A 27613-nucleotide genomic window follows, 5' to 3' on the forward strand; every position below is an offset into this window, starting at 1 on the left:
CTACCCTGGCTTTCAAGTCTGTGCTTACCCAACACCAGAACCAGGGGAAACAGCCCTGAGGCATCCTTTTGGTGGGCTGAAAGCCAGTGCATGTCCCCTGATGTCAGTGCAGTGCTGCGCCCAAGCTAACAAATCCAGGGCTTATTAGCTCAGGTGCAATGCCAGCAAATGCGTCAGTACCGCCTTCAGACCCACACTGCCATGTCTGTGCAACACAAGGCTGCACGTTGTGCTGTTACCAGCTCCCTGCGCATGGGCAGCTCTGGGCTGCTTGTTTCAGGGTGTATATGGTTCATAACCACTGCTTGCTTCAGGCCAAATGTGCAAGGCTCACCTCCCTCTCACTTCTATATACACAGTAATAAACTCCATAAATAAGTCATAGCAAATGAGAGAGAAGAAAGTCCAAGCCTGGTTTGGTCACCCATTTGGATCTGTGCTTTGGGAATGAGCAGACTGCCAAAACCCCACTCTTGCTGCTTCCTTCGGGGTGAGTGGCTTCACCTTGGCCACAAGCATCCTGTCCCCCTGCCTGTCCACATCTCTTCCAGTGCACCACATTTGTCCCACCACTTCTGCCCTCCCTTTACACTTGCCTATTTTTAGCCTTCAGATTTCTGGAGACACCCGTGCCTGTACCTCATTACCTCTGCTAGGAGGTTTTTGGGACATGTGTTGCTCTGCCATGCATGCCCCTGAGTGCCTGATGCTCTCAGAGAAGGAGTTGGACTTGGTCAGCCTTGCTTGAACTGAGGGCTCTCAGTTCGACCTCACTCTCTTAGTTCTCATGTCCTAGACAAGGTACTAAAAGGCGTCTCACAGGTTGAAATTGTTGTGGTCCCAAAATACTTTCAAGAGATATAATGTCCATATGTGAAAACACACACTGTCACCAGTGCAACATGACAGGAATACTGCTGTTGGTTAGTCCATTTAGTCCTTTCTAACAGCTTTCCCATTGCAACGTGTGAAGCACTTGAGTATTGTTACTACTCAAGTATAAGTTACTTGAGTAAGCACATGAAGTGCTTAAAAATAATAGTTTTGTGTGTGTGATGGGGAAATAGTTTTGTGTGTGTGATGGGGACCAGTTTCTCTGCGAACTGCTGTGCTGCTATGATCTGGTTGTGGAGTAAAAGCCCCCCCAACAGCTCTGTCGCCGGCCACCTGCAGGAGGAGGTATTCAGCACCAGCCCTGCTCTGAACCCAAGCCCCACACGCCAGCAGGCGTTTCGCTCTCTCCTTTTATCACCTCAGCCGAGCTGACATTTCCTGCACATTTCCAAAGCTTGTGGACACGAGGGTGCCATGGGGTGAAGCGGCTGGGGGGGTGGCAGCAGTTGGGCACAGGGAAGCATGCCCCGGCTCGGTTTGGTGAGGTGAGAGGTGCCTGTCAGGATAGGGGGTGACCTCGCCAGCTCTCCTCGAGCAACTCTGGGAAGAAGGGAGGAAGGAAAGAGGACAGCAAGTTCAGAGAGAGCCATCTGGGAGCCTGAGAGCCACGGCTGATCCGTGCCAGGGGCAAGCCACCGCTCTGCCCGCCAACGTGCCAGATATCCTGCCAGAGCAGGCAGGACGGAGCCACCAGAAACATGCACTCATGGGATGGATGGAGGAGGGCTGTGTGGGTGTACAGAAGTGCCTCGCTGCAGCGACCCACGCTCAACACAACCTCTCTGAAGCCCTGACCAGCCCAAACTCCCAGCTGGGGCAGGAGAGGGGAAGCGAGTCCGTGCTCCCCGGCCCCAGGAGCCTGCTCACACTGGCTACCAGACGAACAGCCGGCAAGGGGACGTGCTCAAGGGCCCACACAAAGCCCCCTCGCCTCGCCCTCAGGGCCCGCTGTAGGGCCGCCGCCCCGAGGGGGAGCCGGGGCACGGGGCCGGCCATGAGGCCGCGGGCCGGGCTGGGCGAGGCGGAGGTGCCACCTGCCGGCCGCGGGGCTCCATGGCAGCGGGCCCACGGGCTCGGACCCGGGGCTCGGCCCACGGCAGGGCGGCCGGCCCCCGAGGCAGCGGGTTGCCGAGGGCCCAAGGGCGCCGGGAGGAAGGGGAGCCTCACAGGAGGCCCCAAAAATATGGGAGCGGCGCCAGGGGCTGTGAGGGCACCCAGCCATTTCCGCCGTCTCACTGCTGCACCTCAGACTTGCAGCGTGTTTTTTTGTGGTGTGGTTTGGTTTGGTTTGGTTTGGTTTCTAACCATGTTTTTTTGCGTGCCTGAGGTGCAGAGGAGGCACGGTGTCGGCGCCGTGCGTGTGGTGCAGCCGCCGCTCATCTGCCCGCATGAGGTCCTGTGACCGCGGCTCACATGATGTGGTGTGATGGTGAAACAAGAACAATCTGCCATTAAATTCAAACAAGGCTGGCAGCCTTCTGCTGCTGCTTCATATAAAATGGAAACGCATTTTAGTCACTCAGTGCTGGCATTTCCCCAGCAGTTTTTCCTTGTCTCTCCCCTTCCCAGAAGGTACGATCGTTATCCCATCTACCAGGGGCATCTTCTCATTAGCAGGCATCCTCGGCCTGCCTTCCCTGGGCTCTGCTGTCCTCCCCACACACAGCTCGGTCCTGATCTGGAACATGCTGCTTTAAGGGGTTTAAACATTTCTTAATGAGTTTGGCTAAGCGAGGGGAAGATTTGGTGGATACCATTTGGGGGGAACAAGGCAATAGAAGACTTGCTGAGGACAAGTGAGGATGCTGCACGCACTGGTGTATTCCCAGAAGGTCCACTTTTACACTCAGTCATATCCAACATGGGACATCTTGCTTTAGAGACATACGTGGAATCAAATCTGCTGCTACCAGCATCTCACAGACCAGTGCCTGTTCTGTGTTATTGTAAATGAGGCAGCTGCAGGAAGATCCTCAAACGCAAAAATGCATGTGCTTCTGGCACTCAGTCTTGAACACCAGCAAGTAGGGTTTATTGGAAAAGGTGGTACCTTATTTGACGAACCTATGCAGGCTCCTCAGAAACCTCACCTTATGAAGTCTTTGCACATATTTTATGGACAAACTGTAGCTCTTCTTCTGCAGAATGTACTCTGTCCAAACTAGTAGCAAAACATATACTGGTGACCTTACTGAGAGAAAACAAAATATTAAAAAAAAAAAAAAAAAGCAAAAGGATTTAAAGCAAAAGGATTTTATATTTGCTGGTCAGTACCCCAGCTGTCAGAGGTCTAACACACTCTGCTCTCCTTGCCTGTGCACATTCCTGCTCCCCTGCACACAACACACACCCGGGCTTTTGCCTGCTTGCTGGTGTGAACCACCTGAATAAGGAAGCAGGGAGCCTGTGGAATCATATTTTCTTGGGTTTGGTTAATTATTTTTCCCCAATGGCCCAGGCAATGAGATTGACTTGGTGATGGTTCAGAGGATCTCATCTTCACAGGTCATTCCTGGAGGGCTCTAGCTTGTCTCTCTGTTTTTCAGGCTCTGGACTCCCAAAGTTTGTTCCTGTGCTCTGTAATTTTGGTGTAATTTTGGCCAGTTTTTCTGTGCCTCACAGCACTCAAGAGTGTTGAGTGTTGCATCTGCTTTTGCAAAGTTCATCTTGCAAATCTTAATTCATCCAGTAATCATGTGTTGGCAGAATGTCTGGCTCTATCTAAACCAAAAAGCATTATAAAAATTAAGTCTATTTTGCTGGAAATCTTGATTCTAAAGTAAACCAGAGGCTCCTGGATAAAGGCAAACCCCAGGCTATTTCTGGTAGTTTTCTTTTTGCAAAGTGTGCTAAACTGCTTAGTTTTTATTCCTCTGGTGTGGTACAGTGTGGCACAGTTCTGCCTCTGGTCTGCAGCCAAATTTTAAAAATCCTTTCTGAACTAGAGAATCATCTTTCCCAGATCACTAATAAATCACGTAGAAAGAATCAGGGAAAAAAAGAAAAAAAAAAAGAAAAGTTTTAACTGTGCATAAAGACACCAGCAATCATACTCCTGAAAGAAAAAAAAAAAAAAAAAAGGCAAGATTTCAATGAAATGAAGGTAGCAATCAGAGTTGGAAAAAGGAAAAGTATTAGAACTAGTTTAGATTTTTCTTGGAAACTACTTGCATAAATGACTGAAGTTCAAAAAGCTCTAAAAGTAAAAGAATAAAATATTGCCTGGGCCCCCATAAATAAGCCAAGCCAAATCAATTACTTTTCTCTCTATAAGTCATGAGCAATTTATAAAGCGCAGAATGAACAATGATTTCTGTGAGAACAGAGGCACTTATAATAAAGTGTTACCACTTCAACAACATTATTATATACAGCATCCAATTTATGGAGCTGGGAAGCAGGAACCTTTCGTTGCAGTAAGTTGCCATTACCGAGAGTAGCGATCATATCAAGGCTACTATATGTTTATTGGCTGCATAAAGACAATTAATAACCACACAAGTAAACAGTTACCAGTTTGCATAGTAAATACCTAAATTAAAGGGCTTAAATATGAGTGCTGCTATCACAGCTCAAGTGGCTCAGCAATTGCCGCAGGAAAACTGATGTGCTGATTACTGCAGCCTGGAACCAGGGGCTGCAGAGGGGGAGGCCGAGCAAACACAGCCCCCTTGGTAAGTGCGAAATTGAAGCCAAGCAGCTTCAACTCTAAGTTAATTCATCAGGCATGAGGCAGCATTATGGAAAATGGGGACACGACAGGTTGCTTTCTCCTCCCTCCCCTTGCTTTCCCAGCATTGCACATTGTCCAGGACTTTTGTCTAATTCACTCGGCTGGTGGTCAGGTCTGTGTCCAGGTCCCTGCAGAGGAGAGAGCAGAAGTTTGGGGGGGGGGTGCAGGTCATGTTTGTAGCATTGGCATCAGCAGCCAGGCTGGGTAACCCCTCACGGCCTCTTCCAGCTTGGTTGGGGTAGTTCAAGTGAAGCCCTTGGTTGGGGCTTCAAATACGCTATTTGAAGTTTTCTTCAAATGCCCCAGTTGCTTATTGTGAAGAGAGAAGACAACAGAACTGTTCCTTATGCGTAAATATCGTGTCTTTTAGCAACAGGATGTAAGAAACTTGTCCTTGCTGTGGAAACATATTCCTGCTCTAGCCTAAGGGGTGACCCCGAGCAGGAAGGCTTTACAAAGCTTTGTACAGGCTGGGCTGTAGGGTCTTGCCAAGAGAAACTGGTGCTTTCTGCTGTTTGTCGGTGAGTCGGGACTGCATATGAACCTCGAGTCTTGGGGCTGCCCTTACATTATGACTGTGGCTGTAGAAGCAGGATGGGGCCATCTTTGCTCCTTGGGCTTAGGGAGAGCACAAGATTTGGGGTGGAAGAGTGTGAAGATGCAGCCCCTGCTGCAGATCCTGTGTGCCTGCCTTGGCTGCTGGGCACCTTGCATGGGTTTCCTGAGGAACTGAGGGCAGGGAGCACACGAAGGCAAAGCAGCCCAGCTGCAGGAAGGATGATGATGTGCATGCAGCGTGTGGTGCTCCCTCCTTTGCCCCCTTTGAGTGCAGAGGAGCATGCAAGAGGGCTGTCCTCCCATGAGACAGGGCTGCCAACTCCATGGCCGATGAAATACTGCCCCTTGACCACGTATCCCCATCCCCAAGTACCACAAAAACAAACTGCACAAGCTGTTGGTACAGAGCAGGGCTGGGGGCTGCCAAAGGGGGAGTTTAAAACCACGTGCAAGTTGCAGAGCAACTGCAATGCCTTGTGAACAGCAAAACAGCACCTTTGGTAAATGAGGAGTGCTTGCAAGAAGCCAGCACAATGTGTATGCTAAGGCTTAACATGAAGAGGAAAAATAGGAAAATATTTCAACTCTTTTTGTTGTTGGTTTTTTTTTTTTTTTTTTTGGTAATACTATTATTATAGGGTCAGGACACTTTGCTTAGAGAAAAACTAATGCTGTGACTACACTACCCCAGTACAGATACAGGATATAGCAGAAAGCCGCAGATCCAATGCAAATTAGGAAATTAGAAAGGTTAGGAATGTTCATCTGTGCATGGCAGCATCCTGGACTCATATGATCTGCCACATGCTGCTGCCCCATGAGAGGCAAAGGGGACCCTGTACCCAAAAGGGATTCCCTGCAGCATCAGCCATCAGCTGCCAGCACTCCCAGCACTGGGAGAGCAGAACAGTGAACACGGGCCTCGTGTTTGAGCGATGACCTGGGTGTGCAGGCTGCTTTCTCCTATTTCTGGGCTGTGATAAGCTATTCTGCTCCCACCAGAGCACCACAGGCTTTCAGAAGAGTTCAGAATCAGCTTTCACCATACTACATGTGGGTCCCCAGCTCCTGCCCCACTAAATACATGTTTGTGAGACTGGTGGTGTACAGAAACAAGCCTCCCAAACTGTGAAAATTAGTTTTTAATCTCCGCTGCCTCCCTTCTATCTTCCTTCCTCTTCTGGCTAAAGCATATGGGCTGCAAATTTTTCAGACAATGTTTTATTTGCTGTTTTGGCACGCTAATGCGTTCTAGTGTCCAGCCCATTTCACTGCTAGCAAAGCCTTACATGTGCAGGAATGTTTGTGAAATCGAACAGCTGTATTTTTAAGTCAGTACCATCAGTTTTAAACCACAGGAGATAAGATTCGGAATCCTGGCTCGAGACCTGGAAGCTGCGAGATCAACAGAAAATCCAGAATGCCGTGTTCAAGGTACTGCCTTTTTCCAAACACAGAGCCCCTGCGCCGGATACTTTGCCTTTGAATTCACCCTAGACATTAAGTGGGGGTCTATCTGAAACAAGCATACAGCATTAAATACCCCAAGCACACAAACAGCTCCCCCTTCCTTCCCCCCTGCCCATGCTGTATTTCCTACATGGGGTTGTAAAATCCATTCAAGACAATCGTAGAGGCCCCTTCCAATTTCTAGCCATAAACAGCATCCCCACGATGGAGAGAAATGGCAGCAAAAATTACAGTATAACCCCACAGTTCTGACTGAGGCCTTGCACTGACTTGCTTTCTACTGTCAGCTCTGCATTTCAGCAAAGCGTGTTGATAAATAACAAGTATATTAAGGACAATAAAAATATTTTATTTTCTCCACAGCTTTGAGTTGCCTTCGAAGCTTTCCTTTACAAAGTTAGGAACAAAGCACTAAGAAAGAAGTTGGGTTCTGCTCCAGTTCCAGGAACTGGGACACAAGATACCAAAATGTTTTAAAATTACGGGAACTCCAAAAGCTGACAACACTTAATTATATTTCACTGCCTGCAGGCCTCTGTGCCTGCTGTCACCCTTTTTAGCTGGGTTTCCAAAAGCTTTAGAGGTGGATGTTGCCCTTCAGCAGCACTTGGAGGACTGATAGTGTTTTCAAAAAAAACAGAAATAAATGATGCTACACTGACAGAGGGAAAAACAAGGTCAATCACGCTATGCAAATCAGCTCTGTTAGAGAGAAAATCAAAACAGAGGAACCTGCTACCCTCACAGTATAGATTGAACATGAATAAACAAAACTTAATTCCTGCTTGATTTTATCACCAGAGAGGGTGAAAGAGAAAAACACATAGGTGCAAAAGTACTTAGACAATAGCATGAAGGCAGCAGTGACTTTGGAAACCTCTCAGTGCTTGAAAAAATATCTTGTCACTATAAAGCCCTGCATTTTCAAACTAAGAGTGTTATCTCTTCCAGAAGACATAGTTGAGGATTTCTGAGGAAACAGCAGTATAGGACACTGTATAGGAAGAATCCTGGCTCTAAATATTGTTGCTGCCCTTTTATTGTGTTATTTTCAGTTCTTGACAGAAACCAGTATGAAAAGAAATACACCAGTTCTGAAAATTCACCTGTGATATCTCGCATCAGCTGAACAGTGTTTGTGTGTTTCTGTACTTTTGATTTATTTAGTTAAAGGCTAGCTTAATTTCTTAACTGATCTTTCAGAACAAGACTAATTTTAACTACGGAGTAATATTTACTGCAGACCTTGAGTAAGTTTACACCTTCCACACTTAGAGATCCTACTTCATTCCCTTGGGCCTAGGAGGAGAACTACAAGACCAGCAACAGTCCCCCCTCCAGGTGGTCACTTTTCAGCGAGGCAGGAGGAGTTTCAAATGGCTGCACTGCAGAAGACAACTTATTCATGCTGGCAGGAATCAAAATGTGAAATCCACTAGGCCACCAGAGGGGAACCACACAAGTTGTTATAGAAATGCCAAAAGCCTGGGAAACATTTCAAACAATAAAGATTTTTTTTTACTTGATATTTACCCAATATGCTAATTAGCTGAAAGAAAACAGTTCGGACTTCAGTGCTAATTGAAAAGAATGAACACAATGCCACGCTCATTTTCAGTTCAAGTTTTACTCCCAATTGCACAAAGGTTGAAAAGGTTTTTCAAAGGTTGAAAATCAGCATAATAATTTTGGTTTCATGTATAAAACAGGGCAACTCAGAAGATACAGGAGTTGTGTGACTGTTCCAACATGCAGCATTGAAGTGTTGTACAACCTAGTTTTATCTCATACAATGTATTTTTTTTTGATTATCTGCTTCCCCAGTTATAACTCCGTACAACACCCGCAGACACCTAAGGTTAAAGTATTTTGATAAAATACCATGTTATGGAAGATTCCAATGAATTAGTACAGTTTACAGTACAAAATAATGACAAGTCAGAGCATCGCTAAGAGTTTATTCAGAAGCTTTTACTTTCAGTTCTTATATCACAAAAGACATGTTTAATGTTTACAACAAGTATTAGAAACTGAGATGTTTTTATTTCTACTGTTATAAAAGTAATGTAGGAGACCGTTCTAAGCCATCTTCAAAATGCAGACCAATCTTTTTTTGTATATAAACTGTACACAAAAAACAAGGCACTATACATTTTTGGATATTAAAGTATAAAGGTTGATTCGCATAGTTTCTCAAGAAATCCATGCTATAAATACAAACGCTTTGTTCAGTTTAGCACCTGAAGCAGCACTGAGAACAATTCATTACCTATTGCAAAGAGAAACTTTTCAGAATGCATAAGAGATACATGTTGGTGGTATAGCTAATTCAGTACAAGCAACTGCCATCCAGCTACTTTTCTGTATTTCTGACATGAAAGTCTCGAAAGTGAATATATATTGCATTGTTAAATACATACTTGTTCTATGTGTTTATATAAATATAAATTCTTTGTAATCCACAAACTAACAAAATAACACTTTACAAAGAGAACTTCTTCAAAAACAAAATGGCAAGTATTGTATATAGCCAAAGGACAGCTACAGCAGTAGCTCAAGAAACTACTGTTTAAGTGCATAGGAGAGCAGAGCTTAAACACATTACCTTTAAGAGTCAAAATCAAATTCCATTTCCAAAGAGTTCTCTTGGCCTTTTATAATATTACACACCTCCAGATAGGTAGTCACTAATAACTTCAGATTATTTCTATTTATTTTGTAAATGTGGGGTACAATTCTGCTAAAGGGCATAGAAAGTGAAAACAGACATCCCTTTAGAGCTCACTCCAATAAACACAGCTTAGAAAAGTCCTTTTGCCTTCTTCAGATTAACCTGCTTCCAAGATGGCAGTGCATTGTACTCTTCTCTCGTCATCTCTAATGCAACCTGCATTTAAAACAAGAGGATACGCTATTAGTAAGAACACCTACATGTAGCAAAACTGCCAAATGACTTAACAGCAAGGGTAGACATACATGCACAGAGTAACAGTGCACCCCTTCTCTCCTTACCTCGAAGTCCTCATCTGAAAGATAAATTTCAAGCTTCAGTGGGTCAACTCCCTCAGGTAAAGGCCTAGCCAAGAGATCTGCTAGTGGATACACAGTTTTACACAGCTTGGCCAGCACATCCTCTACAAGGATTATCTGATTAGAAACATCGGCATCCTGTGGGGAGAAAAGGGAAAACAGTAAGTTCAGGATCACAGTACTGAAACCATCCGATAAAAGCAACTGTCTGTAGGTGCCATGGGATCAACCCATACCACAAAGCTATACCTGCAGATCCACACAGCTTACCAGCCTTTGCCTACAACAATTTCACAAAAACGCCTGTGCTTTGCAGAAGGACATTGTGCACTTTAAGAATCCCAGTTTAAGGCTGAATTCTGTGTTTAGTCATAAAGCCAGCATTTTCCTCCAAGGATGGCTGCAGAAGCAGCAAATGTCATTTGCCTTGAGATGACCCCTCACTGAATGCTTTTAAAGCAGTCACGTGTAATTCGGTGTGAGTGTGCTTCCCAGATGGGGAAGTCAGTGCTGGAGCAATTCGAGCAGCTGGTTCTTTGCATGGCATTTCGCTCCTCAGCTCTTCCAGCTTGGAGGACTGAGCAGAGCTGCAGGTCGGTGCCTGTTCCACAAAGCCGAAACAGCTGTTCTGCTAAACTCTAGCACATCTGTTTCTAAGAAATGATTCAGGCACCACTTCTCTCTAGTCCCCATTTTTAAAAAAAAGCAGTATTAGAAGTTACATGGAAAACAACTGGAAATGCCTCTGATAGCCACACTACCAGTCAGAATTCAGCTATGTTTGTTGTTTGTTTGTTTGTCTGTTTTCCCCTGAGCAGATTCCTAAACTGTACTTAATAGGTTTATCCTCTGGATTTTGGGGCTTGACAGCACAAACCAGCAATGCTACTGACAACACAAGACACACTTACAAGCAATAGGCAACAGTGCATACAATGAAAAGATTTACCATTTCTGTGATCTCTGCAATGTCTTCCCTGTGTTCCCAACTTGGGAACATATTAGTGAAGGTCAGAGGCTCTAGGCCAGCATGAATTAGGTAGGATTTTGGGGGCTTCTTAACATTTTTTCCTAAAAAGCCAAAACACAAAAAAGAGAAATTAAAGATTGTACCACATTTTCTGGGGTCACCCACTACACAGAACTACTTTGTAAGTATGTTTAATGGATTGTCTCCTAAAAAGCTGAAGTAATTTAAGGCCTTAGGAATAAATTTCACCAGGATGTTTTTTTTTAATCTAGTATGGCATCTTTTAACATATTTTTCAGTATTTTTAAGTAAGTTTTTCACTTGTATCTGACCACAAAGATCAAACGATGTACACTGAAAAAAGAAATCCACATTTTCTTCCTAACCCAATCTATGTCTTATCTTACAAGAACAGAGCGAGAATAGAGCAAGCAATCTGGTCTGAAATTAGTCAAATTCAGGTAAATAAAACCTCCTAATATGCTCAGCAGAAGTGTCCTGCCAGCAAATCAAACTTAAGCTTGAAGGCTTAAGTAAGAATGTGTAATTGCCCTTAAATCAGGATGCTGACATCATTTTGTTACTACAAATTCAAAGGAACAGGATCTGAAGAATACCAACGGTATTGCAATAGCTGGTTGGTAATTACTGGTGATCTTCAAAGGCAGTCCCATTTCTATAAAACAGGTACGTGTGTACACTACATAGGACATGGCAATAGCCCTGACTGGGAGAGAGGCCCTATCAGAGAAGTAGTTGAAGTCATTACACCCAGTACAGCAGAATAAAGGCCCTGTTGTTGGTCGAATTAATTCATACCACACGGATTCAAAAGCACTGATAAACTCCAAATGTTACTGGAAAGAGGCAGACAAAACGGTTAGTGCTGGGAGGAGCTACTGTTCTAAAAACTCTTATACCTTCATCTTAGCTGGATTCAAACTCAATCAAATCGTATCATTCTTTCAGACAGGAGAAGGAAAATCTGAACATGTTGCTAAGTCCAGAATCAAAGCAGTATTGCTAACAGAGCAATATTACACCAACTTGCTTCTGAAGGCTGTAACTTCATGCAAAATTCTACATTCAGTCTCAGAACATCTTTACTACACTAAGATTTCCTCAAGAGTATACAAATCTACTAAAGATGAGCTTGCTTACTGTAAGCCACCTACACTTCATTTGTGTGGGCTGCGAAGTGTGAAGATCGAAAAGAACAGGGCCACCTACCCACTGCCAGGGAGCACCCCATGGAACTGATGTAACACCTATGCTGAATGCAAAGAGAGAGCCTGGCTGGACATCATTGTTCCAGTTAGTTGGCAAAACCTGAACATAACAGGTTTGGCTTAACATCAGATATTAGTAGCAAACTGTTCAGAGAGAATATGTTAGCATGAAACTCTGAATACTAGAGATAAAAGCTCTGTGGAGTAGTCAAACAAATGTATCAGAATGTGAATGTTTTAACTACATAATTTAGACAGATTTATCATCTCCCACGTAAGTCCTCTCTTCCACATATTTATTTTCCCCTATGGTTTATTTGTTCATTCAACCATGAACGATTCAAGAAGTACTTAAAAACATTGTGTTCAAAAAATTCTGCTCTAATTGAACTGCTCCAGTCTCAGTAATTTAACCAAGAGATAAAAGGGAAGTAGCATTTGATAATGGTCCAGTATAGGTGTAACCCTCTGGTAAGACTGACTTCATACATAAGCAGAAAAATATTTTCATTGCATGAACTCTGCCCTCATCACAAGCTGATCTCCTCAGTAAAAATCCGTAATGGTCAAACCAGATTCTTCCTTCTCTTAGCTGTCTGCGGCTCAGCTCTCCAGACTGCTGATTTAGCAGATAAAAACACACAAAAAATTTCAATACATTTTGACAAGTTAAATAAAATTTATGCACAAGGAGAATTGATAAGGTATATTCCAGGGGTATTCAGAGTTGCTAATCAATCTTTTTCATATCATCATGTAGATAAAGCCAAGAAAAAGAAAAAAGTGAGACAGAGGACAAAAGAAATGGAAAGAGAAAAATAAGAGAAAAGTCTTTTAATGCTTTTGATCACTCTTCTACATTCTGATAGTCAAAATATTTGCAACATTGGTATCTCCTGGTGTTTATTTTCTCCACCTTGATAAGTTAGTCAGCCCCGATAGCCTGATACAATGAAATTTTGAATTGGTTGACAGAACAGCCCAGTGGCAGATCATGAAAGGACCAGCAAAACAACACAGCTTGAACAGTGAAAAACTGCCAAAGATCATGTTCTGTGACTGTGACATCAACTTTGCAATTGACATAATGCAAACAGAATTGGTTTTTTAAGAGTAGCAAACTTGCTTTGTACCTATCCAACCACATAGCTCCAAGCTCTTGAGAACAACCCCAAGGCAAAGAGGGAAAAGCCATCACTGCTGCAAAGTTATGGCCAGGGGCTAAAAAGTTAGTAGCCAGAAAAAAACAATGATATGTATGCTAAACTTCAGACCCACGAGGACTCACTGAGGAGCTTTCCACTGTGCAAACTCAGACGCAGCAAAATTATCCCAGTGCAGAAGGTAGGTGTTAATCCATCTTCCCATCATCTAACTCAGTGATGTTCAAGCAATGTGGGAAAGTATCCAAACCTCAGCATGTGTATCAGATTCCAGCTTTGCTTGGGCCAGAAAATACGATTTTCTTTACCATAAGATGACAGCTCTACATGAGGAATACAGACTGGGGGATTCTTCCCTCTCTCTCACCAGCCTGCTGGGCAACTCTAGGCACTTCATTGTACAGGCTCTGTTCCTCTGTGCTGACATTTGCTTCTGCTGTGAAGACCACTGTATGAAATGATCTCAGAGACACATCTTATTGCTCCTCTGGACTTGCAAAAAAAAAAAAAAAAAAACAACTGGGGGGGATGTAGGAGGAGAAGGAAGTAGCTAGCTTCTTCTTTAGGAATTTAGCAGTCACTGCCGAAGACTTTTCCAACTACTACCTTGTCTTTAGCACCCCATTCCTAAAAACCTGCTGTTTTCGATCAGAAGGTGAACTACACAGGTTAGTAATATAGTCTCATAAGGATCAAATTTCAGTGTCTCCACTACTGGTTTTCAGCCATCTCCTGCGAGGTATTACCAATTCCCCTCAGTGACAAGAGCCAGCTGAACAGAAACACAGCAATTGCTCCTGCTCTTATTGGACATGCTTGGGAAGTAGAGACTGGCTTTATCCTCATAATGGTGGAATCCAGCAAGGATATCGTTTTCTCTCTTCAAACATACCAATGTCCATGTGAGAGGATGACAGTTGCCAACAGCTGTGTCACAAGTTGTAAAGCTTTTGCTACAGAAAAAAAATCAGTATCATCATGAGGTCTCAAGGTCTCTAAGAGATACGCCTTTCCTTGCAAAAGGACATAGTTTGCACCAATTAAGGCCTAGCAACTTATTCACAGTGAGAATTGCTCTGAACTAACAGAACGTGGCTGTTACTGTGCCTTCTTCCCTGGACAGTACCCCCACACCTTTCTTTGCTCATCCGCCACTGGAAGTTGCAAGGTCTGTTTCCAGTCTCACGTAACCTTAGATGAAATGAAAGGAAAGCATTACAGTGTCCCAGGGAAACTACACTAGTGCAGAAGAGAATCTGGTCAGAGTACCCTTACATGATCATCAACTGCAGCTTGAATCACTGCTCACTGAGCAGCAGTAGCTCTGCCTTATAGAAATTAATCTAGGAAGCTACTGAGAAAATGCCTTAGCTCTGTGCTCCAGCTTTTCCAGCAGCCACCTGTTTCTGTGTGAGACTTGCTCTGGATCTTCAAAGACTTTCCATCTGTCCCACTAAATCAAAACCCAGTTACATCAGCAAACAGTATTTTCCTTCAGTCTTTTGACACACAGAAGCTTATGAAATCAAAGAAGAGCTAGACAGAAAGCATCAGGTTTAAGCAGCTCCGTTCTCAGAATCCACTTTTAAAAATCTGATGTCTGAACTATGCTCCCACAATGAGGGCACAGAGGGGAAAAAAGCTTTTCAGAAATGGGTCACCAGAGTAACGTGGCAACTTGGGAATAATGCCATTACTGGGCAAATGGTTTGCTAATGAAGAGTGGAGAATGTACTTTCAAATACACTTGTGCTTATCAACACCATTGGGGGAGCACCTGAGCGACTACCTTGGGACAGCAATGCGTGGAAAGGCACGACACACTCAGAGCAGCCAGGCACAGCAATCTGTTACCTTTGCAGTACTGGAGCACTGTCTCCATCGCGCTTTTCCTGTCTGTAGCCCACCTGATTCGAGCTGATCCAGCAATTTTGTTTTCCACAGGCCACCAGCCTTGCCACAGGTACACTTCATGGTGATTGTCAACAAGGAACAGTGCTATAAAGACAAAAAGCAACAAACCCACCATTAGCCACTTATTAGTTCTCTGAATTCTGCAAACAAATTCAGCCTTACATGTTCGTCAGCATCAGAACAGGATCATTTCAATGCTTACCAATCCCTTTTGTTATTCATCCAGCTGAACTTCAGCTGAACCCAGATTTTCTGATATAAACAAGGTATTTTTATAGCAAGCTTTTGGTATACGTGCACGTTTGATTAGTTCTCAGCATCTTTATTGGGGAAAAATTACTTTTATTGCTTAATGCTGTATAAGCATCACATACGCACATTTTCCTGCTATGAATTGAGTTAGAAGTGATTACAGTAACTGAATTGCTGCCCAAGGCACGATACAGTTACCTATTTGCTTGTTACTGACATATATTAAAACATATACCTGGCTGCGGGGCAGTGTAAAGATCCTCTTGCAAGAATGGCATAGAATTGATGACAGCAGGGTCTCTTGAAGGGTAGACGAACTCGGTGGCTGAGAATTCTCCCGATGAACTACTGAGGCTGAACAGGCGGGGGGTGAAATTAAACTTTCCAGGATCTTGAAAGAACAAAAAATTAAAAAAAAGATTTCCAATAGAAAATGATGGAGATGAATGTTAAAAAAAATAAAAATCAACTTTTAGAGTGACTGTAAGTTCTCAGTTTTTTGAAAAAATCAAGAAAGATAACCAGATGTCCTGGGGGACTGGCAGCAGCTGTGATGAACTTGAGCTAAAAGGCTGGCTGCCATCAGCTTGAATATGATCCTGGCTACTTGCTATCAGCCGTTTCATAACTGGCTGTTTTGCAGTTCAAGTAAAGCAAGCCCATCTCAGAGTCTACTTTTCAGCTGACAAATTTTTCACTTTATAAATCAATCCCCCTGCTACCTTTGCTGGCAGTTCCGAGCAAAGACTGGACAAGAATGTATGCAGAACCACTCCCTAATCCCTTCAGAAGAGAAGGAAAATGTGTTGTTAACAGCGTTAAGTGTTGCTCTGTGCTGCTTGAAAACAGAGGGGCTGCAGAAGGGGGAGAGAAGAAAATGAAACACTTTGTGTTCCAGCACTTTCCTTCTGCCTTCTTGAACAGTATTACTCGACTCAGTGGAGGGTGGCTGCTTTTGGGTGTTTTTTTGGAAGCATATCTCTGAAAGGATCACCTCAACTGCTGAGAAGTTCTTCAAAAGCTTTACATTAAATCTCATAGCACTGTAGACCAGCAAAGTACACAGTAAGTCCAAACCCAGAAACGCAGGCCTACCTTGCAACATGCAGTCATAGGCCTTTCGATCTCGCCTTCCCAACGCATCCCAGAATCCCAACGGCTCTGACCCCTCATCACATTCATGTATTGTCACCTTGCTGCTGCTGTGCAGCCCTGCTTCCAGCGGACATCTACGAAACACAAAGAAATAGAGTGAACCCAACTTTCCTGCCCCAGTCACCACTACACACACCTGCTGACCCCTCGTATTATTAGAGCCCCAAACCACCCTATAGGCTTGTCATACATTCCATGTCAATAATCTTTTGGAAAATTACGACAAAAATTATCAATAAACAAGGCAAAGAATTTCAACAACCATTCTCATAGCATTTCTGATCACATACCCAAGGAGGAAGAGATGCTTGCATGAATTCACTCGAGGGATTCTCACTGTACAAATTTGTAACTACTGCTGTCCTCACATGCTTTCTTAAATTCATTTCCTCTCCCTTATTCACAAGGTTCATCTCCCTTGGTTCTAATCCTCCTATCAACTGGGCTTTAGTTCGCTACTCAAACATTGAGCATCTCCCTCCAAATGGAAAGACAGTATTTTTGCAACTGTAATTAGTACAGTAGGATGAGTAAGTGCATTTGACGCCAAGTGAAAGTGATCACAGAACATGTGTTTTCCCCATTCCAATGAATAGACTACCTGCCATTCCTCCTCCTCAGCAAGCATGTATATGCTACAATTGTACTCAGAGGACAGCTCTTCTTCATTTTTTCTTTGAGGCAGACAATTTTAGTCTGTATAAACATCTCCAAAACATAGGTTAGACACTCACTGTTCTTTTATTTTATTGGCTGCTGTTCTTCCTACGTCCTTGGTGTGAGATTGTGCTTTGCAGCCATGCCACAGGTAGATAAGAGCTTTATTTATATTGAGGACAATCATGGATGTCCGGGAACGCAGGCTGCTGCAGTGACATGCTACTTCAAGTAAGTTTCCTTCATTGGGAACTTCTCCTCGCACGCAATATAGTCTCCAGTCACCTGGAGCAGACAGGAACAGCGCAGCGGTATTATACAGTCATGTGGAACTGAAAATTCAAGACCTCTGCTCTGGAACATTTGTTCTGATACTGGGTGAATTTCACATACTGTACATCTCTATTGTCACAGAATAAACTAGCTAAGCATCAGGTTTGGCTAACATTTCTTGAGAAACTCTGCTGCAGAAAAAAATGCCCTATGAAGCCTTGCTAGTAGAGAGACTTGAAGAGTCACGTCTGCTCTGTTATGAGCAGAAGAGTCAAGTTTTTTTTCTGTTGTTCCATACAGGAACAAAAAGGGAAATAAACCAAGTAGTCCTTCTATTCAGCTTCGCTTCCTCTGTGCACCTTAGGCACAGCAGGTCACATTCAGATGTGAGCTGGAACATTTCCAAGCTCCATCTGCTTTGAAATTCCCCTACCTTAACTGTAGCATTCAAGCAATATGTTGCAAAGTGCAATGAATGGGTAACAAAAACTTAGTTTTGCTTTAGTCACAGAAGAACTGATCATAAAAATGATCTTTTTCCTAGACTATGTAGAAAAGAACATACTGCAAACAGGCACTTTGCTCTATTAAAAAACATCTAGAGCAATTTATACATGTATCAATACAACAAAGTCAGCTTGCTCTTGACTGACAAAATCCACTCAAAGCTCAAGGAAGAAACAAACGACCTTGAAAGCAAGGCAGTCTCATCGTTTTCATGGCATTCATTGCTCTTTTCCATAGAGTATGGAAGTTGAGACTTTCACAATAGGTAAAAAGGGATTTGGGGGCAGAAACTCTAACAGTAATTTACTTTGTGCATTTTCTTCCTCCTCTTCCCTTCTTCCAGCATGCACAATCATTCCTCCTTGGAAGCACTGCAGGAAGCATGGTGGTTCTTTCCCTTGAAGCACTTGTACCTGAAAATTGAAAGCACCAGTACTCATTAAAAAAATGAAGCAAGTATATAGACTTAAAAAAACTACTCCCTGTGGTTTATTAAAATTTATATAGTTGTGGCCAACCTCGAAGATGGCTTTCCTTGTACTTTGAAACTGCTGACTATTGTTTAAGTTACCATGTATATCAACATGCAATGAGTTTCATATGTGACCTGCATATTAAAAGAAACCTCTATCTGGAATCCAACAATCCAGAGTTTTAGAGGATAAGAAACACCAAATAAACTTTAATTTGGATTAGATTAAATTAACTGTTGTTTGAATTCTTTATAGGACTAGGCCATACTGCCTAATATTCTTTGAAACTATTATGGACATAACATAGGAACTGAAGTAGGTTTAAAATTTGCTGCAAAACTGGCTTATGTGACAACTGCATATTCTTTGCTTATTAAATTTTATATATAGCTAATCTGCTACAGCCAATCATTAAATCAGCTAGCTTGCACAGCATCGCACACACTGGGCCAAGTGTATTTGTACATCTGCCCTGTGAACTACTGGCTTACTAGGCATGTTTATACTGCTGTTGAAGAATTAATTACAGCTTTATCAAGGTACTAACTTTAAATCTCCTATTTTGTGTGCTAGTAACAGTCAAGCCACAGCAACAGTTAGCTCAGCCTAAAGACAAAGCAAGCAAGCCTGTGCTCTGTCTGATCTAAACTGTCTGTATCTGCAGTTGCTAGAATCTCTGCAAAACAAGGCAATCTCCGCCATAATTACAGAGGAAAGAAATTGAAAATTTGATTTCAAATGTATTTTCATGTCTTAGCCCAACAGAGAGAGTGCTTCTGACAGAGTTCAATGAAACAGAGTGCTTCTCCTGTTCTCAGTGCTGGGAAGACAGTCCTGTTACCTGAATATGTACTGGAAGGAAAGGCACAAATTTCTTTCACTGTGCTTCACCTATCCCTAAGTGGGGAGGAGAGAAGACTTCTTCAGCCATTCCCAGAACCATCTTCTTCATAAGAAGGATTGGGAAATAGCCATCCATAAAGGAGGCTGATGTGTCTCTGGAAGTTGGACTAAAGCTAAAAGTAATTTTGAGGGCTGGCTATTTGTACCTGCAAGGACACCTTAACAGAAAGAGAGCAGGCAAAAAAGATAACCCACGTTTACTGCCAGTGGCCACTTGGGCAGGCAAATCTTACCAGGACTTCCACCCAGGTCTGCAGGAAACTCACCTGTGCTCCTCTTTCTTCATCAAGCTCCACTGTCATCAGTGCTGATGTCCCTTTCTCACTCACTGTGGAGTGTCTTCCTTGCCAAAAGAAATATACACATTTCTCCTTTCCAACAGCCCTTACTTGTTGCTCTCCTTTTTGCCTGCTTCCAACTGTAAAACAGAAAGCACATGCTGAAGAAAGAACACTGGCTATAAATTTAAATAACACGTGGTTTAATCTCATCTGCCAGCTCAGCACTATCCCAGCCAGAACAGGAAAGATAAAATGTCCAATTGGAGGAACATTAGGTCACCAAGCCAGTATAGTGTGCCCTTGTGCAAAGCTGGTATTGTCTCTTCAGGTGGAGGTAAGCCCATGTGGGCCAAAAAGAGCATTAAGGAAGAACTGGTAGTATCTGGAGAAAAATAACTGACAATCACTTAAGCAAATTAGCCTGTGAAATGGTATGTCCCGTCATGTTACCAGAAGAGTGCATTATGGCTCATTTTCCACATTACACACTGTTCTTTGGCAGCAGACAAAGTAGCTGGCTGCTGAGTGATACTGGAAACAGCAACAGTTGACAAAGCTACAGGTATAAAAGAAAAATCTTTCTTGGTAGAAAACCTACAGAACAAAAGAACACCAAAGCAGGATTTTGCAGATTTTGCAGCTGTAAAAAAAAGTTAGGATCGGGTAAGCTTCTCCCTTGTTCCCCTCCCTCTCCTTTTAAAATTAACTCAATATTTCATGTTGGTTTGGAAACAGGGTTAGCAGCAACATTTTTTTAGAGGAACGTTATTTAGTTGTTATAATAAGCAAACAATGTTTAGAGTAAGTGAAGTTCAACAATAAAAACAGTTATAGAATATTTTACTCTTTCCAGTGAATACTACATAAACAGATATAATTAACTGAAGATTTTCAAAACCAAGGAGCTTTCAACCAGATTCCTAAAAAATCATTAAAACTTCAGCAGTGCTGACCAGCATCCAACTGAAATACTTAGGAGAGAGCATCCTGTTTTTTTTCAAGTTGAGAATACTCAAACTACTAGTCATTTCTAAAATATATGGTTTCACTGTGAACTGTACATCCAAGCCCATAAAAGTACAGACTCTTACATAAAAATGTATTCTTTTTTGGAGTGATGGAATACGTTTTCATCCATTTGCAATAAAAATCTGTTTACAGTTCAGTATTAGTGTTACCCACTTCTCCTAAGGCTTACAAGCTATGGTATTTTTCGTGGATTCACAGTATCTGAACTCAACGATCCTGAATAAGGCCTACATTTTTTGGCTAAAAGCCTAAAGCTGTATAGCTGTTTTACTCCTTTGAACCAATTTTGATATTTTCCTACTTGGAGCAATCATTTTTTAGGCTATTTCTATTTTACTTACCACAAAAGCCACTTCTTATTTTAGTGCCAGAAGGGAGAGTTCCAATGAGCATACCAAGTTGACTGACTCTCAACATTTACCTGCTGCTCTCAGGCATTTTGTCAGGACACAGTCAAAATTTTCCACTTGCGACTGAAACCCATAGCAAAGGGTTTCCAGAAACAGCAAAAAGGACAGCAAGGGCAATGAGTTGGTATGGGCTTTTCCTGTCATTGTTACTGTTCTCTATTACCCAGCAAAGGCTTTCCTTGTTGCTAAGCCTACCTCTCTTATAAGACATTCAGCCTCTGTCATTAGCCCAGCTGCCTAATTATTTTGGTGTTAAGTTATGGGCACAATTCTGGCTTAATGAGCTGTCTTGTGAACATGTACAACACCACCGTCTGGTAAAAGCAGAGATGGACAGTATTACATTTGACGTATGAAAAGTAACTACACTTTTTTTTTTCCCTTAAAAAATAAAAGTTCTACTACTTAACAGCCTAGGAAGGCTAAATTAGCATTTCTAACCTTTGAAACAGTTTCACATACAAGGAAGTCTAGGTCTGGATCTTGCCACTAACGGCAGCAGTTTTAGCTGCACTTATCCATGTTTCAGCAGGATGAAATGGAATTGTTCACTAACCTGTAGTGCTCACCATGTACTTCCACTTCACAACATATGTGTCTCCCTCATGGAATTGTCCTATGCTTTGTTTAGGCAGTCTACTATAATCGAATTCGAGGATGTGCCAGACATCCACAGATGCAGTGATAATTTCAAACTGCCTTCCATCTTCTCCTTCTACAAGTCCATAGCCCCGGCCAATGTTCATTCCATCTAAGACCGTGCCTACAGTAGTCTGAGGCACAGCTACCATTAGCATGACATCGTATGGTTTAGTCTCAGATCTGGATTCTTCCTGTGAGAAAACACAGAACAGATTTCTTTGAGCATAGCTTTTTTTTTTTTTTTCCCCTTACCCCACAGTTCCACCCAAACAGTTTGACTCCTGCATATTTCAGTACTTTGATACATTGTCATCACTTGATGCCTTGTCAAAACCACCTTGCCAGTCTTAACTGAATTGCTCAGCACTAATAAAAAGTAACTCTGTGGCTTCACTATAGGTGGTGATGCTCTGACCTCAGGTCAAAGCCAGCAAGATAAAAAGAAGTGCTCTGAATCCTTAAGAACAAGCTTCCCTGGCTTCCATCCCAGCTAGGCCATCTAGTTTGAAATACCTATCATGCTTATTAAATGCACCTTCTGGTGAAGGGATTCGCTAGAATTCTTCTCATTGAGTTTCTTCAGCTCTGTCCAATCAAGAAACTTTTCTTTGAACAGTATGGTCTCATTATGTTCTGTGAGTCTGCCAAACACAGCCCAGTCTGGACGTCCTTGTCCCTTTCTGTACAAGGGAATAAAAGAAATAGAATAAAATTAAACACTGGGCGATAAGGTAAGCGATAAATAAGGGCAAGAAATCTATGTTTCCGCAAAGATTAAACTTGAGTTTTGGTACCTGGGTATGATGGGATTGCATTCTCCTGGGTCCAGAGGATTTATGTCACAGTTTGAGTAGTCAAAGGTGCCATTCCACAAGTGTTTTGCCAACTGGAATGCCACTTTTCTTTGTGCTAAAGTAACTTCCTTTCCATGCCACACATACACTTCACTGCCAAAATCAAACACCAGCACCTAAAAAACAAACCAAACCAAAACCAAACCAAAAAAACAATTTAGTAACATACAGTTAGGTTAGCTGATGCCCTGTTCCTCCAGTTTCCTGACACTGCAAGCTGACAATGTGTCCAACACAAACTCCTCCGAATATCTGCATTTCTGCAGTAACAGTAACTGCTAGCACTATAATGAAAGTAAGGCCAGGGCAGTGGTCTGCACCATGATGGCTACTTGTTGCTGATACTAGAATCATAGAATATCCTGAGGTGGAAGGGACCCACAAGGCTCATCGAGTCCAACTCCTGGGTCTGCACAGGACCACCCAAAAAGATGACTAAAGTAAATACTGGGGATGCTGTGAGGTGTGTCATTAGGTGATAGCTAAGTCACTAGCAGACTAGAGAGCTCTGACTTCTTAAAAACTGATTCTGATGCATGACTGAATGCTGTCCAACTACAGCAAGCTTCTCTGAGGTGTAGACCTGTACTTCATCCCAGAACAGGAAGGCTGACAGAACATACAGCCTGGGTAACTGGCTCAGCAAACAGGCTGCAACTTGAATGTGTTCAAAAAAGTACATCATGCCTTTATTTCAGAAATCTGCTCTAATTTGCACTTAGAGGAGTGAAATGGTTCTTTGAAAGAAAAAAGGCTACTAAGGATATAAATAAAAATGCTTGAAATGGGAAACAGTTTTTTATTTTTTGCTTTTCTGAAGTGCTTCTTGTTTTCTACTTCATAATTTTGGAGTGTTAGAAGCCACCGTTGACAAAAAGATCTACACTTCCTAAAATAGTATTTCACTTTAAATATAACATGCTTAAGTTTCTTGAGACCTGCAGCACACTCTATGCAGCAACATGTTCAGAAACACAGAAGAACCAATTTTCAGTGAGCCTCTCCATGAGCATTTGCAGTTACTGAAAGTCTTATCAGCTGTATGTTCCTGCACTTACCACAGGAGCAGTAAGTGGCACGATACCTCTTTTGGTTGTAGCAGGGTACATTTTGGCATCTTTCCCCAGTAGTCATCCTCAGGAATGAGTTTGTCCTCTACAAGGCGGTAAATGCAATTTGTTTCTATTATGGCAGCTTCATACATTTCATCTTCTTCAGGACTTCCAGCGGCTTAAGGGAAGGATTGTCAAACATAATCGGATATTAATTTTTTATATATATTTTTTTCTAGACAGAACCAACTCAACTATTTTATTGTGGTAAAACAGCAGATATCGTAACCATAAGAATGCTTACACTGGTAATTTGTCTGGCCACCAAGGAGTTTCCAGAAGTCTTTGGCTGCATGGGTATGGGTATTTATTCCTTCTTCAATAGTCTGTATATAAGAAGCTCTACAGCCAAGTTCCCTCTTTGTTTGAATTAAAGTTGCAAGTTCTGAAGCCTAGGAGATTAAGAGTTATCTGAACAGGATTGCATAAGCCTTTGGAACACTCATGCATATGGCATTCAAGGAGAAGGCAAAAGTAGATAATATATAATACCTGAAATAGCAGTAGAAGTAGTTATTATTTATTGCACTAAATAAACAGACACTAGAGAAAAAGTTACAGAAATACATTCATTCTTTCATTTGCCTTAAAACAAGACTTGATCTTAACGAACATGGGAATAAAAGGACATCCTGCAATTCAGACTATTTTTTGTTTGTGTGCAAATTCATTTCCTGAGGATATCCTCTTTTCTCTTGCAGCTTTGCAACCTACACACTCCTATGTCAGCTTTCATTCAGTACACAGGCTAAAACATGTTTATGGGAAACCTGCATATCTACCTGACTTTGTAACACACAAATTTATTGAGACAACTGGCACCACGGCTCAGTTACATCAAAGAGATGTATGCTGTGATAGTTCTAAAAATAAATAGTAAAAAAAATGAACTAGTACTTACCTTTGCTTTTTCTATGACATTTGCAAACTCTCCTACCCACAAGAAACAGAGATGTGGAGTTAACAACAGGAAACAGTCTCCACTGTTCAGTGATGAGGCCCTTGGTTCAACTAATCTTGTTTGAACATGTCTTCTTCCTAAAGATAAAACAAAGCTAATTATATTCCTATGAATAATGCCATCAAATGCCAAAGTCTAATTGTTCTGAATGAAAGACAAACACTCCTGGCACATTTAGCAAACTATATGGAAAAGAACTGTTAAAAAAGAAGAATTAAAAAAACATTATGGTGGAAGAAGGGTTTACTCATAGGAAGCAAAATTTGTTGCCTCCTATCAGCTAATAGTTCTATTATTTCCTGTTCTTGCTTTAACAACTTTATGCCCTTCTGGAAAGAAATCAGTTGTAAATGGCAGAGGAGCAGCCAAATTCTAAAACCATTTACATATGCTTAAGTGAAGGTATGAGACAGTTTCAGAAGTCAGTAAAAAGTTTTAAGGATTTTACTTTGCCAAAAAAACTAGCTATTATTTTGCAGAATCAGACACATTGCTATGTCATGTAAAAGGAAGTGGAGCAAAAACATTTTCAGTTCACCTCCAAATTACACTGAACGCTAGAAAAATGGAACAGTTCAACAATTTCCACGGGAGATAGCTATAATTCCTGAAACATTCTGTTTTCTCCTTAGAAAACATACACCAGTAATGAAAATGTAAACCTATTTCTAAGGTTTTGCATTTGTCACACAGTTTTCACTTAGTGTGAAAAGCTAAAAGCTTTTGTGCATAAATCTTGACCTGGAGATCTCCTAGAGCAAACTAAGCATTCAATTGTGATGGCAACTCCCACATAGTGCAGTCAGCCCAGAATGTACAGAAAGTAAAAAAAAAAGCTCTAGCATACCTTTAATTTGCAGCAGCATTAGCTTCTTGTATGGCACAGCACTGTTGTTAGAATTTTGCTCTGTTAGATTAACACTCCGCAGGCTAACATTGCTGAAGTTCTCCTTGCTTGCCAAGCCAGCAAGTGCTACTTCTGAGAAATTTGAGTTTGTAGACACTTGCACATTAAAAAAAAAAAGTTGGAGAAAAAACACACAAAAAAGACAAAATTATATTCAAAATAGCTTTGGTTGCTGTATTACAAAAAATATTTTCCCTCAAATATTTCCAGGTTTCCCTTCCACAATAGCAATGGTAAAAAACAGGTTGAACTTGCATTAACTGCTACCCTCAAAGCTTTGTGGGTTTAGTAGTACCTAAGTCTCCAGATACCATCCAAAACTAAACTGTCAGTGTCAGAATTATGATCCTTGGCAGAAATACTAACTTCCGTAGGAAACATGACTTACCCAATGTTTTGTGAAGTACTGTGTAGATCTTCAATGCCATATACGTGATTAATGATGAAAGAGACCCAAGTAGCCAAAGCTAATGAACTCAAATTCACTTCAGATTTGTCTCGGCTAGTGTGACGCAACAGCCATTTATATTTCAAAGAACTAGTCATGTTTTACTGTAAACTTAAAGCCTTAAATTCTTGGCTGCTTTTGCTTATTTCGCAACCAAAGACAAAGCAGTTTATGAATTTATAATTCAGGGAAATGCTTCTCATCAAATTGCAATAAAGTATTAGACATATAATTAGTGTTTCATCAATACAGGCAAATTTTAGAAATGATCTCCCTTTATTCAAATTTAATGAAGAAAACTTGGACCCCAAATTTTAAAAGTGGCTTGACAAACCTTTGATAAATTTTTACAGTATCATCTCTTGCTGTCAGTCTGGTTCTCAGGACAGAGCAATGTCACAAGCAAAACACGAAGACCTGCTACAGAGCACAGATCCTTTATGGAAATTAACCTTTGGGAGTCAAGAAGGCTAGTTCCAGTTTGAGAGAATACAAGGACCCAAAATTGAGGCTAGTGTACTCGAACAAAAATTTACCTATTCTTTCCAGCTCCCCCTAACCCTCACAGCATAATATTTTGCTAGATTTGCTTTGCTTGTTCTTCTGCCCTCACCCTGCAAGTGTAACAATGGTACCTCTGCACAAGGTGACTGCTAAAAATAAATAAATATGCACAAGAGGAGGCTGCAGGTAGCTTTCCCTGAGGAAATAAAACATGCCCTTTTCTCCAGACCTCCTAGGCCAACCTACATTCAACCTTATACCTCAGGTAATTTATGGTCTCTTGGAGAATATGTTTTATTCCTTCTATATTTTTTCTTTGTTTTGTTTTTAATTAAATTAGCATGACAGTGGCTTGTACAAACCATCCTGTTAGCTTACTTTTTTCTACTTTCATTCGCTTTGACTCCATGAAGGCAACATTCAGTCTTTGTTCAGTGTACTCATGAAGTATATCTTCTCTTGCTGCCAGCATTTTCAGGGGATTTCTTGAAGACTGAACTCTGCGCATAGGCCTCACTGCACGTTTGTGCTCTGCTACAGAAGATATTAACCTGAAAAACAAACAGTGTTTAAAATCATTAGTTGAGTTTAAGTTGCTAGACAGAACATCTAATGACAGGAGATTTGCTTTGATTTGGGGTGTGACATTTGTAATGAAATCATAATCAGTTTACCAATCCAGACCAAAGGGTGTTTTCAAAAATATGTAGAAGAAATGGACATGCCCAGTACTAACATATCTACTACAATATCTACTAAAATATCTTAAAGCCGAATTTGTGACCACCACCCCTATATCTCCTTTCAAAACAATGAAAATAATAAATCTTACTTTGGTGCATAGGGATCAAAGATGGCATCAAAGTCCTCATCAAGGTCCAAAGGCACTGAGGAGGAAGGGAAATCCACATGGCGATAAAATTTGGAAAATGTTTCATCATCATCCAGCTTCATCACCTCTTTCACAGATTTTCCTGTAACTGTCAGTACTGTCTCTGGCATCCCAGCAACTACAGGAAAAGAACCCATGCATTAAATAATTGAATTAGAGTTTCTAACTGTAGAAGAGGTTAACATGGTCATTGTGGTTTTGTTTTGGTTTTCTTTGATTGATAGAATTTAAGGGAAACATGGTAGAAATGTCTGTAGGAAAAGAAATGATAAAGTGGGACTGTAAGTGCTACTGATATGCAAAGATCTTTGTTACAAAATGGTTGAAAAAATGGCTAAATACAAAGATAGGTGCTATCAAAAATTAGTTGTTTTGGTAGGATGTTATATGCA

At 41.7% G+C, this 27613-nt stretch overlaps 1 protein-coding gene across 21 annotated transcripts in view; it reads right to left on the reverse strand.

Annotated features, from left to right (window-relative positions):
* Positions 1-8263: 8263 nt before the first annotated feature.
* Positions 8264-27613, reverse strand: part of SVIL (supervillin) — a 137797-nt gene continuing 118447 nt past the window's right edge. For all 21 annotated transcript variants that reach the window (XM_040546523.1, XM_040546520.1, XM_040546506.1 and 18 more), the window contains 18 exons: positions 27162-27339; positions 26708-26880; positions 25318-25473; positions 24411-24547; positions 23754-23901; positions 23482-23627; positions 22338-22513; positions 22079-22223; positions 21458-21734; positions 19448-19599; positions 18113-18218; positions 17103-17310; positions 16309-16442; positions 15449-15604; positions 14902-15045; positions 10635-10756; positions 9668-9823; positions 8264-9542 (listed from right to left, as the gene is read on the reverse strand). In XM_040546523.1, the coding sequence (XP_040402457.1) occupies positions 9456-9542; positions 9668-9823; positions 10635-10756; positions 14902-15045; positions 15449-15604; positions 16309-16442; positions 17103-17310; positions 18113-18218; positions 19448-19599; positions 21458-21734; positions 22079-22223; positions 22338-22513; positions 23482-23627; positions 23754-23901; positions 24411-24547; positions 25318-25473; positions 26708-26880; positions 27162-27339 (2801 nt within the window). In that variant the 3' untranslated portion in view covers positions 8264-9455. The remainder of the gene's footprint in view (positions 9543-9667; positions 9824-10634; positions 10757-14901; positions 15046-15448; positions 15605-16308; positions 16443-17102; positions 17311-18112; positions 18219-19447; positions 19600-21457; positions 21735-22078; positions 22224-22337; positions 22514-23481; positions 23628-23753; positions 23902-24410; positions 24548-25317; positions 25474-26707; positions 26881-27161; positions 27340-27613) is intronic.

This window comes from Cygnus olor, chromosome 2, assembly GCF_009769625.2.
Source record: "Cygnus olor isolate bCygOlo1 chromosome 2, bCygOlo1.pri.v2, whole genome shotgun sequence".
NCBI lineage: Eukaryota > Metazoa > Chordata > Aves > Anseriformes > Anatidae > Cygnus > Cygnus olor.